Source organism: Belonocnema kinseyi, chromosome 8 (assembly GCF_010883055.1).
Source record: "Belonocnema kinseyi isolate 2016_QV_RU_SX_M_011 chromosome 8, B_treatae_v1, whole genome shotgun sequence".
Taxonomy (NCBI): domain Eukaryota; kingdom Metazoa; phylum Arthropoda; class Insecta; order Hymenoptera; family Cynipidae; genus Belonocnema; species Belonocnema kinseyi.
In genome coordinates, this window is record NC_046664.1 from 127575119 (window position 1) to 127589971 (window position 14853).

The 14853-nt window shown below is 33.6% G+C and overlaps 1 protein-coding gene across 5 annotated transcripts in view; it reads right to left on the minus strand.

Moving 5' to 3' along the window:
- LOC117177653 (eukaryotic translation initiation factor 4B-like) overlaps window positions 1–14853 on the minus strand; it is a 334613-nt gene that overhangs the window by 228469 nt on the left and 91291 nt on the right. For all 5 annotated transcript variants that reach the window (XM_033368454.1, XM_033368458.1, XM_033368455.1 and 2 more), the window contains exons 3-4: window positions 9957–10138; window positions 9510–9617 (exon numbers count right to left, since the gene is read on the minus strand). In XM_033368454.1, coding sequence (XP_033224345.1) covers window positions 9510–9617; window positions 9957–10138 — 290 coding nt within the window. The remainder of the gene's footprint in view (window positions 1–9509; window positions 9618–9956; window positions 10139–14853) is intronic.

Below are 14853 nucleotides of genomic sequence, written 5' to 3' on the forward strand. Positions count from 1 at the left end.
GTAGCCAGCGATCTCTCCAGACCTTAACCCAATGGAAAATGTTTGGGGCATGATGGTACGCGATGTGTATGACAACGGAAAGCAGTACACAACGGTCGCAGAACTGAGGGAAGCGATCAAATCAGCATGGAACGTCACCGCGAAAAGTCTCGAAAATCTGAATAAATCGATGGTAAACCGAATGAAAATGGTATTCAAAAATGACATAAATACTATTAATTACTAATTTTGTGAATAAAATCTTTTTATATGTACGTATTTTGTTGAATAAATTGAATTCTTTCGGAAAAATTGAATTTTTTTTTTTAGTGGCCCTAATAATTTGGGACACCGATTTTTTCGAAAAAATGCCCAAATAAATGAACGAATGGAATTTCGAGTTCTATATTTTAGGAAAAATCGTTAACTCGACTCATTTATTCACTCAAAAAATTTGGTGCAGTTTGTTCCAATAGAAAAAAAATTATCCTTAAAAAATAGGGTGGCCCTATAAATATGGGACACACTGTAGGCAATTGAATATCACTAAAAATTTCATGAACCCCAGGAAGAATGTGCAATAGCGTAATAATTTTATGATGATAATATTTCAAACTGCGTGCTTTTATTCAGTCTTCTGTCACGTGATTGGATTCTAAATGAACCCGGGCCTTCCAAGCCTCTGCCGGCCGGTTCGGGAGACTGTTGTACAAATTGCGGGCCCGCGACCCGTTGCACGTGTTTTGTTCTTTCCTTTTTTAATTGTATTAAAAGGATTACTCCATCGTGAAAGGAGAATTTATAGAAGAACGAAATTGTGGAGAGAACATTTATTACTATAACCTCACTCTATGTGTCGGCCCGTTTTTTCTTCTCTCTTTTTACATTATTCTCATTAGAGAGGGTATTATATTCGTTTGAAATTCGCCCCACCCCTTTTTTTGCAAATATCCACATTTTAAGCCCCCCTAATTCCGAAAAACAGGTTTTTATACGACTGAGTCTGCCTGTGTTAGTGCTTTCGTTCGTGGGTCTGTAGATTTTTGGAAGTTAGCACGATAACTTTCGAAAGAATCGACACATTGTATTGGCCTTTCATATACTCGTTTATTGTTTCAAATAGCCATTTTCCTGCACACTGACTGCACAATGCCGACAGGCTCTGCAGATAGACCATCAGGCCATGTCAGCAATCCTTCGGACATTTGCGGGTGCACACGTTGCTCATTACGCCGTCAGGCCCTGCCGATATGGCATGCTGGCAGTAAAAATGAATTAAATTGATTTTTTTTATGACAATAATTTTGGTTTAAGGCACGTTTATAACACGTTTTTATGATGGTTCGATACAATTAAATGGATATTTACCATGAAAGTAACATTTTGCTATAAAAATGAATCCAGCGGATCAAATGTGCAAACTCAAAATTGTTATTTTTAAAAATTAATGAATTTTACATTCAAAAAATTTAGACGCACATATTTATATATTTGAACGCAAAGCGAATTTTATAACAATATACCAATTAAAAAGTAACACCAATCAATTTTGTTTATGCTGGAAGTATATAGTTAGTATAATCTATGTTTGCAACTGATCACTTACTGATACTGGTAATGAACTTTTACCGTTTATCATCATTAACTTTCGCACTTTATTGTATGCACGATGTTTGTTACTTTAATTATTGACGTGCGCCGTTTAAATTTGAGAGCAACCGAAATTTGATATTTAAATAATTAGTGTTTAATTTTTCCCAGCACATATTCTCCGGCGCCTAAACTCAGCGCACTGCTCATGCGAAGCTCCTGCGTTACAGATTCGTTCAATTCTCGCTGTTCTTCGTTATTCGAACTAGCCGAGTCGAACAGAGCGAAGCGTAGCGAGTATTTCTATATCGACGCACTGCTGTTTAGACGCCGAGCGTTCGCGTATGAAAACATTGAACGGGTCGGGTTTCACTTTTCCCCACCTAGCGCCCTTTGATACTTTCATGTGAGCATTTCATACATGTAGCTGCTCCGTTTTCGCATTTTTAGAATCGCAGCTGCTCGCTGTTTTATTCCGCTTATGAATGTTGCGAGTTCTTCATAAAGAACTGCTCTCTGCCAGTACTTTCTTAATGAATGTAGTTCGGCATTGCTATAGCGTCAGTTCTATACTCAAGTCAATAAAATAAAAAATGAAATGAAGAGATCCAGTTCCACTTTTTTACCTAAAGAGTTCTAATTTATGCGAAGCGTATTCGTCCAAGGTAAGATTGAACTAAGATAGTCACACTTTTTTTTGGTGTAGCTAAAGAATAAAAGGTTAAGCGAAATATGATGAAAATACTACAGAAGTATTTCGAAGGAAAGAAATTGATTCTAAATGAACGAGAAAGTGGAAAAGGGGAGAAAAACATTTGGAGAGAAAGATGGAAGGAGAATAGCAAAAAGTAATCGAGAGGGTAAAATGTTGTAATAAGGAAGAGTGGAACAAAAATACTGAAGTAGAGAGGAGGAAAGAAAAAGCATGCCATGTAAGAGAGGTAGAAGGAATTAAAAACATTAGCTGAAAGGTTGTGGTAAGTTATAAAAAGGAAGCTTAGGGGAAAGGATAAAATGCTTAATCCTAAAAAAACAATAAACTGTTAAATTGTTAACTGAGGATAAGAAAAGGGCTGGCAAGCTTAAAGATAGAAAGTACAAGAGGCAATGGATACACTTAAAGCGAGAGATGAAAGAGGCTACACGTTAGCAATGAAAAGTTAAGATGATGCGTCCAATGCGAGAAGTAGAATAATGAGTTTCGACAGACAAAGAAGCATTTTTATTAGTAGGAGATCAAGGTACTTTCATATAACGTAGTGCTCTCATACCACCAGGCAGAGATTGGAGTTTACACAAATTATTTTGATTCTCTCTCATTATAGGAGTGAAAAGATATAAAAGTAAGGTTATGTCTCAACGTGATCAGTAAATTAATCAATTAATTAATTAGCTAATCCTATCATTTTTCCATTTAGAATAGAAATATTTTTATTTTATGCGTAGAAAAAAAATCTGAAAAATTCGAAGAAGAGAAGGGGGATGAAAATAAAGTGCAAAATTCCATTTCTGAAGATGAACTTATTGTAGATGAAACTTTATCTCGGCATAATCAAGATAGTTCTTCTGAAGAAGCAATATATAATGAAGCTTTTATGCAGGACACTAGTTCTAAAAACAAGCATTTGAATTTACGCAAAAGATCTGCAGGGTGTTCAACTTGGACAGACGTCGGTGAAGATGAGGAGACTCCGTTAAAAAAAAATCGAGAAAATCTCCAAGCAAAAACCGGTTTTCAGTTTTAAAAAAACTGAAATAAATGCAAGCAAGAAGCAGACAAAAAACCATTATAAGCCATTCTGCAACGCTTGGCGTGACGAATTCGGAGGTTTTTAAAAAAAATGTAAATCAAAAAGCAAATCTGGCAACTCGAAATCAGAAAAATATGTCCAAAATGTAGCTAAATCATAAGAAAATAGATGATAAACCAGGGCTGAGATTGGATAAATTGGTTAAGACAGCAGAAGGGAAACTAACAGGTCCTCTGGCAGTAAATCATTTACCCTTGTGTTGATGGACGTTTTATCTCCTTTCTGCGCAGACATTTTCCCAGATTCAGAAATCGCCAAATAATTAGCTGTTAGAAGAACAAAGGCAAAAGCACTGATGATGAAATTTCCAGGAAAAAACTTTAGCGAAGAACTTTTCAATAAACTTAGAGAACTCGGACCTATTTTTTCTATAATTATTGATGATACAAACATTTTAGAGTTCCTCTAAGCAATGCGCGTTTACGGTAACTTTCTACCACGATCAAAAGAAAATTTATAAATCTATTTTAGGTTAAAAATTAGATTATTAAACATTTTGTTGTATCTTGTGTCTTTTTCTAAAATTTTATGTTTAATGTTATTGTTCATGAATAAAACAAAAACTTTTTTTCTTATACAGAAATAGCATACCATTTTTTTTAGACATTTTGGGGTGAAAAATTTAGCGTGGTAACTTTTTTTCGAGTCTAGAATAGTTTGACCGAAAAAGGGTATTTTTTATTTTTAATCGCGTTTTTCACGTCTAAAATATAAACTATGTGTATCGTTAAAAAATGGCCTTAAAAATGTATAGATCTTTTTCTACATCTTAATATTTTTTCGTATGTATCTTGCGTAATATCATAAAAAAATTTTCACATAAAGCAAATACTTTCTCATTAAGGTTAGTATGTATAAAGAATTAATATATTCACTTCTAGCTTTATCTCTTCTTTAGATGTTAAACTTCAATAACTTTTTTGTACTTACTAAATTCCAAGGTGTCGAATTTTATCCAGAATTGGATCAAATCGTTAGAAATGTAGTAAATACACAAACGATAAACTTGGATAAAAACGAGAGATTAAAAAAGATATAGGCGATTGCGTATAATAAAGCAGATAGAAAAACATTATGGTTGGTAGGTCAAAAATTATAGAATTCGACATAAAAACATAGGAATTGAAAAAATGAGGCCGTCTTTGATATTTACAAAATTATCGAGAAGGATCGACGTAGATGGAAAGTAAACAGACTCAAATGAAAGCGTAGGAACTCAAGAAGAGGATCACAAAAGAGGGAAAAAAATAATTAATGTTGATAGGTGGATAATATAAAAGGATCGACGTGATTATTATTTAAATTCAAACACTAAATTATTTAAATATCACGATTTATCACGTGAGCGGGAAAGGGGAGGGGGCCGAAACCCTATATGGTGTGAAGTAGATCTTCTTTAATAAGATGAAGTTTTTGTATAAATTTATCTCTTTCATCATTTACGAATTTCAGTCATCTTAGAGAATAGAGTTTTACTTGTTTTAATATTAAAGTTGCAAATATACTTTAAGAAATTCAATTACAATTTGTTTTACTCTACACATTTTACTGCATCGGTATTCATCTCAAAATATATTGTTTACCATTATAAAGTAATTGGAAATTTTCATAATTTTTTCAATGTTTAATTTGTAAATAAGCCATATTAAATAAAAATATAGCGATTAAGAAATATAGAATTTTACTGACCAAAGTGAGTGTAAACAGGATCAACGTGGATAGGTGGACGATAGAACAGGACAAAGTTAGTTAAATGGAGAAATAGGAACAGGATTTTAATAAATAATAATAAAAATATTATTCCTATATTTAAAAAATTCGAATTGTTATTAAACTGCAACGTGAGACCCACTTATGGAGTTCCTGTGTTGGAGAGCCTCTTCCATCTCTCATCCTGTAAAATGAAGCTACCGCGCGTTAGGTCCCTTTTTTCGCGGACGGTCACATATACATGCAAGCACGCACCCAAAAAAGTTTTTTGAATGTGCGCTTGCATGCCGCTGCTACACTGCATTCATTATTTTATTTTAAACAAAAATAATTTTAAATAAAGAAATTTGTATAAGACACTAATTTACAATGAAGTAATAAATTCAATTATAGACGGGCTAATTCATAAAAATAATATACATTTGAAAAGGCCGCCCCATCGTAGATCGAAATTTCAGAACGAATTCGCCTCCGCTAGATACATTTCAAAATTTCATCATTACTGTCATTTTCGGAACAGTTATATGCATGTTCCCGAAAAATTTCATCCCGACATTCCTATTATTGAAGCAGTTAGAGCGAGGGGAACGGAAAAATATAATGATTGTCTTTTTTTTTAAATAACAATTTCGTGATTATCTCGAAAATTAAAAAAGTTTAACACTTTTTTGAAAATCCGACTTGAAAAAATCAAGAACGTCCCTTTATATCCATCATAATAAGACGAATAACCTGAACTCAACAGCAAGAATATTGGAAAGCCTAACCACGCAGTTAGGAACACCTTTCTTTTTCTGTTAATTGCTAAAGCGCCATAACTTCGCGACTACGAAACTAAACGCCGCTGGTAAAAAAAAGCTATGGGTGATACAGAGGTCAGCTGCTTTACACAGCTGATAGCACTCCCCCCCCCCCATACTAAACCTTCAGATCTAGAAACCTGATCATTAATTGATTATAGTTGGAACGACTTTGTTTTTGATCAGAATGGAATCGGATGTCTCAGGATCAGAATTAGAGCATCAGTCTATAAACACATTTTTAATCGGACGGAAGCACTGCCCTAGAGTATATCGAAAATATCAGTCACATCTACAATCCAAATCAAGATCCCAGAAGCTGGAATTACAACATTTTCATATGGACATGGGCACTATGCCATAATTGAGTGCTTATTTATGCTGCAGAAAAAATTTTATCCTCCGTAATTATGGCAATAACATGTAATAATGCTAGCTTCAAATGAAGCCAGAACTCTGGCATGTGAAACTCGGAAACTATTAGAGATTTAAAATTCCCCTTTCCGCAGGAATTTAGTGCTAATTAAGTGCTCTGGATTTGTGCCATGCACAAAATGCGGGCATTTTTTTAACGAAAACCTGTAGTAATGCTGGCTTCAGGTGACTCTGGTATGTGAAACGAGGAAACTATTAGTATTATTCTCCTCTGTGCTGTTATTTAGCGCTTCTTGAGTGCTAACATATGCTGCAAAAATAAATGTTGTTATCAAATTCTCCTCTGTGTCCGGAACTTAGTGCTTATTAAGTGCTAATAAATGCCGCAAAAACTAATTCTTTTAGTAATTTTGATTTTGACAAAAATTACAATGCACACAATTGAGTTTTTGCGGAATATATTAGCACTAAATAGGTACTTAATGACTATTCCTGCAAAAAAGAGAATTTTATGCCACTAATAGTTTCCGAGTTTCATATATTCGTATCCTGAAGCCAGTATTATTACATGGTTTTGACCAAAATTAGCAGGCACGTAATTTAGTTATTGCGGCACATACCAGCACTAAATAAGAACTAAATTTCTGCACGAAAGAGAATTTTGTGCCACTAATAGTTTCCAAGTTTCACATACCAGAGTCACCTGAAGCCAGAACTTAATTAGCACTGAGTTCCTGCACAAATAAGAATTTAATACCACTAATAGTTTCCGCGTTTCATATGCTATTGTCACCTGAATCCAGCATTACTACACGTTTTTGGTAAAAAAATGCCCGGATTTTTTTTCATAGCATAAATCCGATCACTTAATTAGCATTAAATTCCTACGCGTAGGAGAATTTGTTACCACTATTGGTTTTCGAGTTTCATATACTAGACACCTGAAGTCAGCATTACTAAATTTTTTTAAACAATATTACGGGCACAAAAATTAGTTTTTGCATCATATATTAGAACTAAATAAGCAGTAAATTCCTTCTCAAAGGAGAATTTGATGTCATTAATAGTTTCCGAATTTCTCATATCAGTCACCTGAAAGTAGCATTGCTACATGTTTTTGGCCAAAAATGTCGGACACAAAATTTAGTTTTTGCAGCTTATCTCAGCACTAAATAAACACACATTCTTCTTGTGAATTTGTAGGATTCTACGTAAATTACCTATATAAATTGCGTACAAGCTTAAGCAATTTACCGAAGGTATATTAGGTACCGAACCCTACATAGAGTACATCGAAAATACAATTACTTTACTGCGTATGAATCTGTAAAAAATTTTCTTTACTAAGGTGAAGTTAATCTCATCCAGTGTCAACCCGCGGCGGCATGCGACTATAATAGAAATACTTGTATTTGCCAGGACGTTTGGCCAGGGAAAATGAAAACTACAGAAAACCACTTCAGGTTTCATACTGTCAAGTTTGAACGTAGCTACTCGATGCACCAGGTCATCGAGCTTACACAATCCTCATCGGCATCGCACCCCCCGCTCGACATTAGTTAAACGCAGCGAATAGACAACCTGGTCGTACATCGCAGACGATCATACACCTAAGTGCTATCCGCGCTTATAATGGAATAACATCCGTGACTCGTCCTAAGTTGAGAATCAGCGTGCAGCTAATTAGGAATTTTTGCTTCATCGCTAGCTAACTTCACTTCATTGAGTGCGGAGGAGAAAACAATGTACCAAATACATGGGACAAAGCTTTATTTTTCTGTTATCTTCGTAATGAATAATAATTACTATCATTTTATTATGTCATGAAATAGTTCTTAAAAAATAAACAATATTTTTCAAATACACTTGTATAGCAAAAGTTAGCTTTTACGAAAATATTAGCAAAATAGTTGAAATTACAATACTAACTTGCACATTCGACCGCCTGACTGGAAGTCAAAATTGAAGATGACCTTTATCGAAAAAGCTCGATTTAATCCCTTAGTTGGGGAATTGAAATTTGATTCCAGAACCTACCCTGCAGGGAGCAGTAAATTGATTTCAATTGATTCCAATTGCTAAATCGATTCCCGAAATTGAAAGGATCCTATCATTCCATCGACCACAGTCCTAATCAAGCATTAGAATTTAAAAAATCCTCTAGATTTTTTTGATATATGCAATTATTTATAAAATTAGAGCATTTTATCATTATCAAATACTTTGGACCCTCACTTTCTATGTTTTCTTTGTGTAAAGACTAATGAATATGATCATGCTTCGATGATAAGCGAAGAATATGCGTCCTTTGAAAAGGTTAATTTACCATTGCTAATGAGCTAAAAATGTATGTTGGAAATCTGAAAACTATACATACATAGTTCCAGAGGATTGTCACAATCAAATTTTATTTACTTTTGAAAATAATGAAATCATTATTGGTATAATTATATGGTTATTTCGATGTTCAGGAGACAACCTCATCTTAATTTCGAAGCCCTAGATTTCGTCCAAAAATGACGAATCCTTTTAAATAAATATTTTGTAACCCGGTATGTTAGTTCCTTCAGGGATCATTCACAAAATACGTGATAATTTAATGGGGGGGGGGGATCTTTCAGAGTATCATTCTTAATGTTAAATGCAATCGAAAAAGTATAACGCAGGGGATGGGGTAAAGTTCCTGCAAAATGTATCACAAATTTTGTGAATGGCCCCCTGGGATATAATGATAACATACACAATTATTTAGAAAAAAAGGATAAATATTTAAAGTGTCCCGACCCTCCCAAATTACATTTTAATATTTCACAATAGACGGCAGGTATTTAAGTGAAAAATTGACATGTAACATTCCACTCCGATCTCCCTATAAAAATGAAAAAAATTCGAGTTAAGTTGTCCATAGAATTGGTTGGATTCACGCGAAATATCTCCTTTTACTGATAATTATAAGATGCATGTTAGACAGTATCGTCAAGCATCTGATAACTGTAAGGCGTTTAGGATATTTCTGAAGGAGATTAAAGGATTATAATATTTCTTTAAGAGTCATACGATTTTCTGGTGCTTTTTAAATTATTGAAATAGTTTCACATACGCATAGTTTCAAAATAGACATTTTTTCATACTTCTCTTGTCACATTATACAATTAACAGGAAAGACTACTTTCTTAATAATTTTTCCAATATATTACACATTAATGAAACCAGAAAAATATCTAGATAAAATTGAAGAACATACCGCATCTGTCATGGCCAGAGCATCAATTAAACTCTGTCGATCTTCAAATTCTACATAGCCGTATCCCCGGAGTTTATTGAGCTCTTTAGGAAGGCGCATACTGGATATCTGAAACAATGAAGTCGCTTAAATTATTTACCACAGTTAAAATTTAATCAATTGCTCCTACTGAAAGCGAAGTAAATCGACATGCCTTCTAACAAAAACAAAAACCAGAATCAGTGTTAATAAAAATGCTACTCACAATTATTGCCCACAGTAACGCTAATCACTATTGTTACAAAAAAATAAAATAAAATAAAAACCTAAAAAATTAGAGTTACATTTTTGTTAACGCCGATGGTGGTGTGCACTTTTATCGGCAGTCATGACGATTGACTGTTTTCTTTTGTTTTCTAATACGTTCATTCGAAATATTTAGTGCTTTTAAATATTCTAAATACTTACATTCATTCCTTCAAAAAAATCTGCCAAATCTTCTTCAGCAATGTCATAAGGTAAATTTGAAACGTAAGCCACAAATGGAGGATGGGTAGGAATATTTTCTTCATTAAATCCAGGTTCGCGAGCAGCACGAGGAGCCGTAGGTAAGACGACTGGCTCTTTACTGGATCTTGACATGTATCCATCTAATCATGACAAATAAATAAAATTATTTTTCACATAACTAAAAGTACAATCCTTCACGGAAAACTGTTTTATTACAGCCTGGAAAAAAATTAAAGTTGTTATGAATTTATTAATACATTCAGTGGATTAACAAAATAGACTAAAAAAAATCAGGGAAAGGATTGTACATTAATTAGTCGTGAACCGTAAAATAGGTTTAAGTGTTGTACGTAAGCAGACCGGCTTATCTGCAACAGAGTAGCGGTTGTTTTCTTTTTCGCAAGTAAGCATTTTCTTGTCAAATCATCTAAAGAATTTGATCTATTGTTTGAAATTTTTATGAAGATTGTAGTATCCATTCTCTTCAGTGTAAAAAACCCTAAAATAAATTTGAAAGGAGATATGCAAAATTCAAAACATTGGTTTTTTTTTTTTGAAATTTCATAAATTCGGTAATTTAAATGATATTGAGATGTACTTTTTTCAATTATTCATAATTTACGGTGCTCCGCAAGGCGATTAATGAGGAACCTAAATCACTTGAGTTTAGATTTTTATTTGCTATTTTAAATTTTTTAGAGCATTTTAAATATTTTTATTTCCAAAAACTTGAAATATTATACTAAAATGGTTTCTCCTCTACTTTAACCGTGTATACATATACATAACTCTATAAAGGAAGGTATCTGTGCTTTGCAAATGTAAAACAAAAAACAAGAAAAACAATAAACATGAAAAATAAAGTCAATTTAATAATTATTATACATATATGTCATACATTTAAATTGATTAATATAACATTACTATAAATTGCTTATCTTTTTAAACTTTAGATAATTTTGAACTTTTAAAATTATATACTTATATGCATATGAAAATATACACACATACTGACACAAATGTATTTATAAACAAACATTTGAGTTAATCCCACTTTGTTATGTTTGCGTCGCCTTATATGTATCGTTTCCTATAACGCCTACATTCATATAAAAATAGTTTTTCGAATTCCGTGCCGTATATTTTTCTGTTATTTTACATCGATTCAGTCAATTGATGTAACTACGTCTTATGTTCATACCATACCCAAGCTGTAGTCAAATTGCATTGTGTTATCAGTTATAAAGTTGTTTTTCATTAATTAACACGTGCATGGCTTATCATTGCCGTGTTAAAATAATTTGAAAATTTTGGTGGATTAGATAGTGATAGTGGGCATAAAAAAACACCAATGCAAATTAATAAAAATAATAGCATTAAGAGTAAAATTAAAAAGTAAAGAGTAAAATTTGAACGAAAGTGAATATACCAGAAAATTCGCAACCTACGGATGCTACGGACGAAAAGATGATTATAAGAAAATATATGATCGATTTAATTGACGGACTCCCCGAAAAGCAGCAGGAACAAATTCTAATTCATGTTTTACGTAAGAATACCAGTAAAAAATATTGGCAGGTAAAGTACGAGCACTTAAAAACGTCTAACTTCATTTTAGTAATGCCAAAGGAAAGAAAATGCGAATTGTACTAAATGGCGAAAAAATCATGAAAAGCAAACTTCTTTTTCTGAAAATCGTTTAGACGATTATTTTGTCGACCATAATATGTCACTAAGGCAAATGAATTGTTTCACAACTCTACTTTGTTCACAGTATGATAGAAAATCTGTACCTAGCAATTATATAGTATTTATGATATAAGTGAAAGAGTAAAAACTTTAGAAAATGCGTATAAAAGTAGCATGCTTGAATTTGGAACAAGTTCATCCACAATTTAAAGAAAGGCAACCAGTGATATGAGCTGATGCTAGTGAATTAGTTGAAGCTGCAATAAAAGCATGAAATATAATTGGACATCATAAAGTTAAAGTTATGGCCGATGGAGGGAAGGGAATTTTTTAAATATGTATTACAATAATTCCAAAAAGTTATTCATCCATAGTTGATAGTGATTGCAGTAGTGAACATGATAATTATGAGTCTAAAAAAATGAATTCTGATAACGATACTGCTAACGTGAAAAAAGCCAAAGTGACAAGTGTCAAAAAATATGACATTTAATTTAATGCTAATCGTAAATAGAGAAATTAAATCAGTGACATCCTGACACAGCACAAACATTTCTATTTACTTAAGCTTTGTTCGTTTTTGAATTTCCTGATTTCACTTCATACACCGGGACACAACTTTTCAAAACTTTGCTAAACTTGACGTTTGTTGACGAAGAAATAATCTCAACAAACATTAGAATGGCGGCTCGAAGATATTTTAAGAAAATATTGTCCCCACTTTTGCTACTACAGTAGAGCCGTCTAACAGGAGGTCGATAACTACAAAAGTATATGCGTTCACACGTGCCCATGGGAGTCGACACATCCTGCCTCCACGTTAGTGTAACTTCTTTGAGGATGACCCAATTGGACCCTCGAGGGTACCACGTTAAAATTCCGCAGCACTCGAGCACGAATACTTTCAGTTCTAATGTGCCTTGAAATTATATTTAACTGTTTTGAGATGATTATCTGTGCAGAAATATATAAATTACGTTATATATTTCATGTCACACCTTTTATTTCGTTCATAATGAGCGTAAAACTTTAAATTTGACCAAAACAACATTTCCGGTCCACTTTTTATTCTACATGATTTCAGAGAGTATAAAAAAGTTATTTTTTGAAATAGAATTTTTTTGAACTATAGTTTAAAAAACTATAATAAAAGTCCAATCGGATCATCCAAAAAGAAGTTACAATAACGTAAAGGTGCAGTAACACGTGAAAAATGTATCTATAGTTTGGTGAATTAATGTGGGTCCACTAGGACTTAAGCCCCCTAGGACTTAAAACCCCAGTAGGGCTTAAAAACCTGTAATTTATCTGACTATATAACCCTATAAGCAACACCATACCAGGTAAAAGGGCCCTTTTCATGTGAACGCACACAACTGAAAAACAATTTTAGTTTAAATTTATGACTGTAGTTCGTTAGAGGTTTAAATAAAAGTTTACGATTTAAGTTAACATATTTACATTTGAAAAAATGTAGTCTAAATGCTCGCCTTGAATGTACGAAAACCAGCTCAAAGCGTCAGAACTTGGCACGAAGCGCAGCGCGCAACTCATCGTTTTTAGAAGAAACATAAAATTTCAATTAAAAAAATGAATTAATTAAAAATGAGCTTTGTTCTTCAAGAAAGGGTCCTAACATAAATTTTATTGGGACCTATCGGCTCAGACAAGAGTCAGAATATGTCATGTTCACTGACTCAAACTAACACAATGAAATTATAAATAATACATAATAAACATCGCACGACATACGTTTCGATGCAATTTATTAAGTTATTTAGCAGAAATCAAAAAGCTACTTTTGACATAACACAATATGGAGCTTATAAAATCGATTGCATTGCTACATTCTACTAAAGTATTAAAAATTATTAAGAAATTATTGATTGAAACAAAATATTGTAAACCGAACTTTGGAGGATATTTTAGAATTAGATATTGTTTTCGAATGATCAAATTCAAATATACAGGTAACGAAAAATGTTTAGTTTTTAATTCATACATTATAGAAGATAATCATAAACAAAAATTCTGTGTTCAGAATACAATATTTGAATATAATTTGTAATTTCGATACTATATTTTCTCCGCAGTTTTTCAAGTTTAAAAATCCGTTTCATGGACATGGCAGAATCTAATCCTGAAACTAAATTAATATGCTTTTATTAAGCTGCAAAGTAAGGCGTGAATAGCCTATTTCAACGCATGCGGACGGCCCGATAAATCCAGCCCCACCACTTTCGAATCTTTCCGTTCTGTGTCAGTGTGATTCCAAAGCTCATCTAACTCGCTGAACGCGGAGCAAGAAAATGTATTCGTAAGTAGAGGGGATGGATTCTGGAGATTCTCCCAATTCTATGAGTAAATAGATCAATGTTTATTTTTCGGACTGCTGGCCTTAAAAAATTGACTTGCTTAAACTTCCATTTTTTACAAAATTTTCTTACGGCTACCCCTTAAAAACTAACATCCATCCACACATTATCTCTAGACCGCTTGCTTTTATAGCCTAGCCTTTCTCGCTTAGCCTCGCACGCTAATACTTAAACTACTATACTTATCTAATCTTTAAAATATTTACAATTTTCTTACACCTACTTCCTTTCCTATTTACAATATTTCCTTCTCACTTCCTGTTTCTTCTCTTCTTCTCCATCGTACCCAACACCCCCTTCACCCATGCTACTGCCATTTCGTTCCCTCTTTCATACAAAAGTACCCCATACTTATCCTAGTCCTTTCTACCTCTTCACACTCCGCCAACCGGTGCTCCACTTCTGCATCCCCCTTCCCGCACAATTCACACAACCTCTTCTCTCTAGAAACCCAGAACCTATTATAATCCTCCGTGCATCCGTATCTCATCCTCACTTCCTGACTTCCTTGCTCTCCTTTCTCCCACAAATATCGCGCTTTCTCCCTTGGCATGAACCACACATAGTTCTCCTTAAACCTTGAGTCTCTTATCCTCTCCTCCAATTCCCCGTAATAATCCCTAAACTCGTTCTTCCTGTCTCCCTTCTGACAATATAGTTAGGCGTATTCCTTGCCAACTTCAGTGTCCACTTTACATACGAGGGTGGATTGATAAGTTTCCGGCCTGACCAAGAGATGGCGCCACTAGGCCTACCTTGAGGTGGCGTTCTATAGTACCATCCTTAGATAG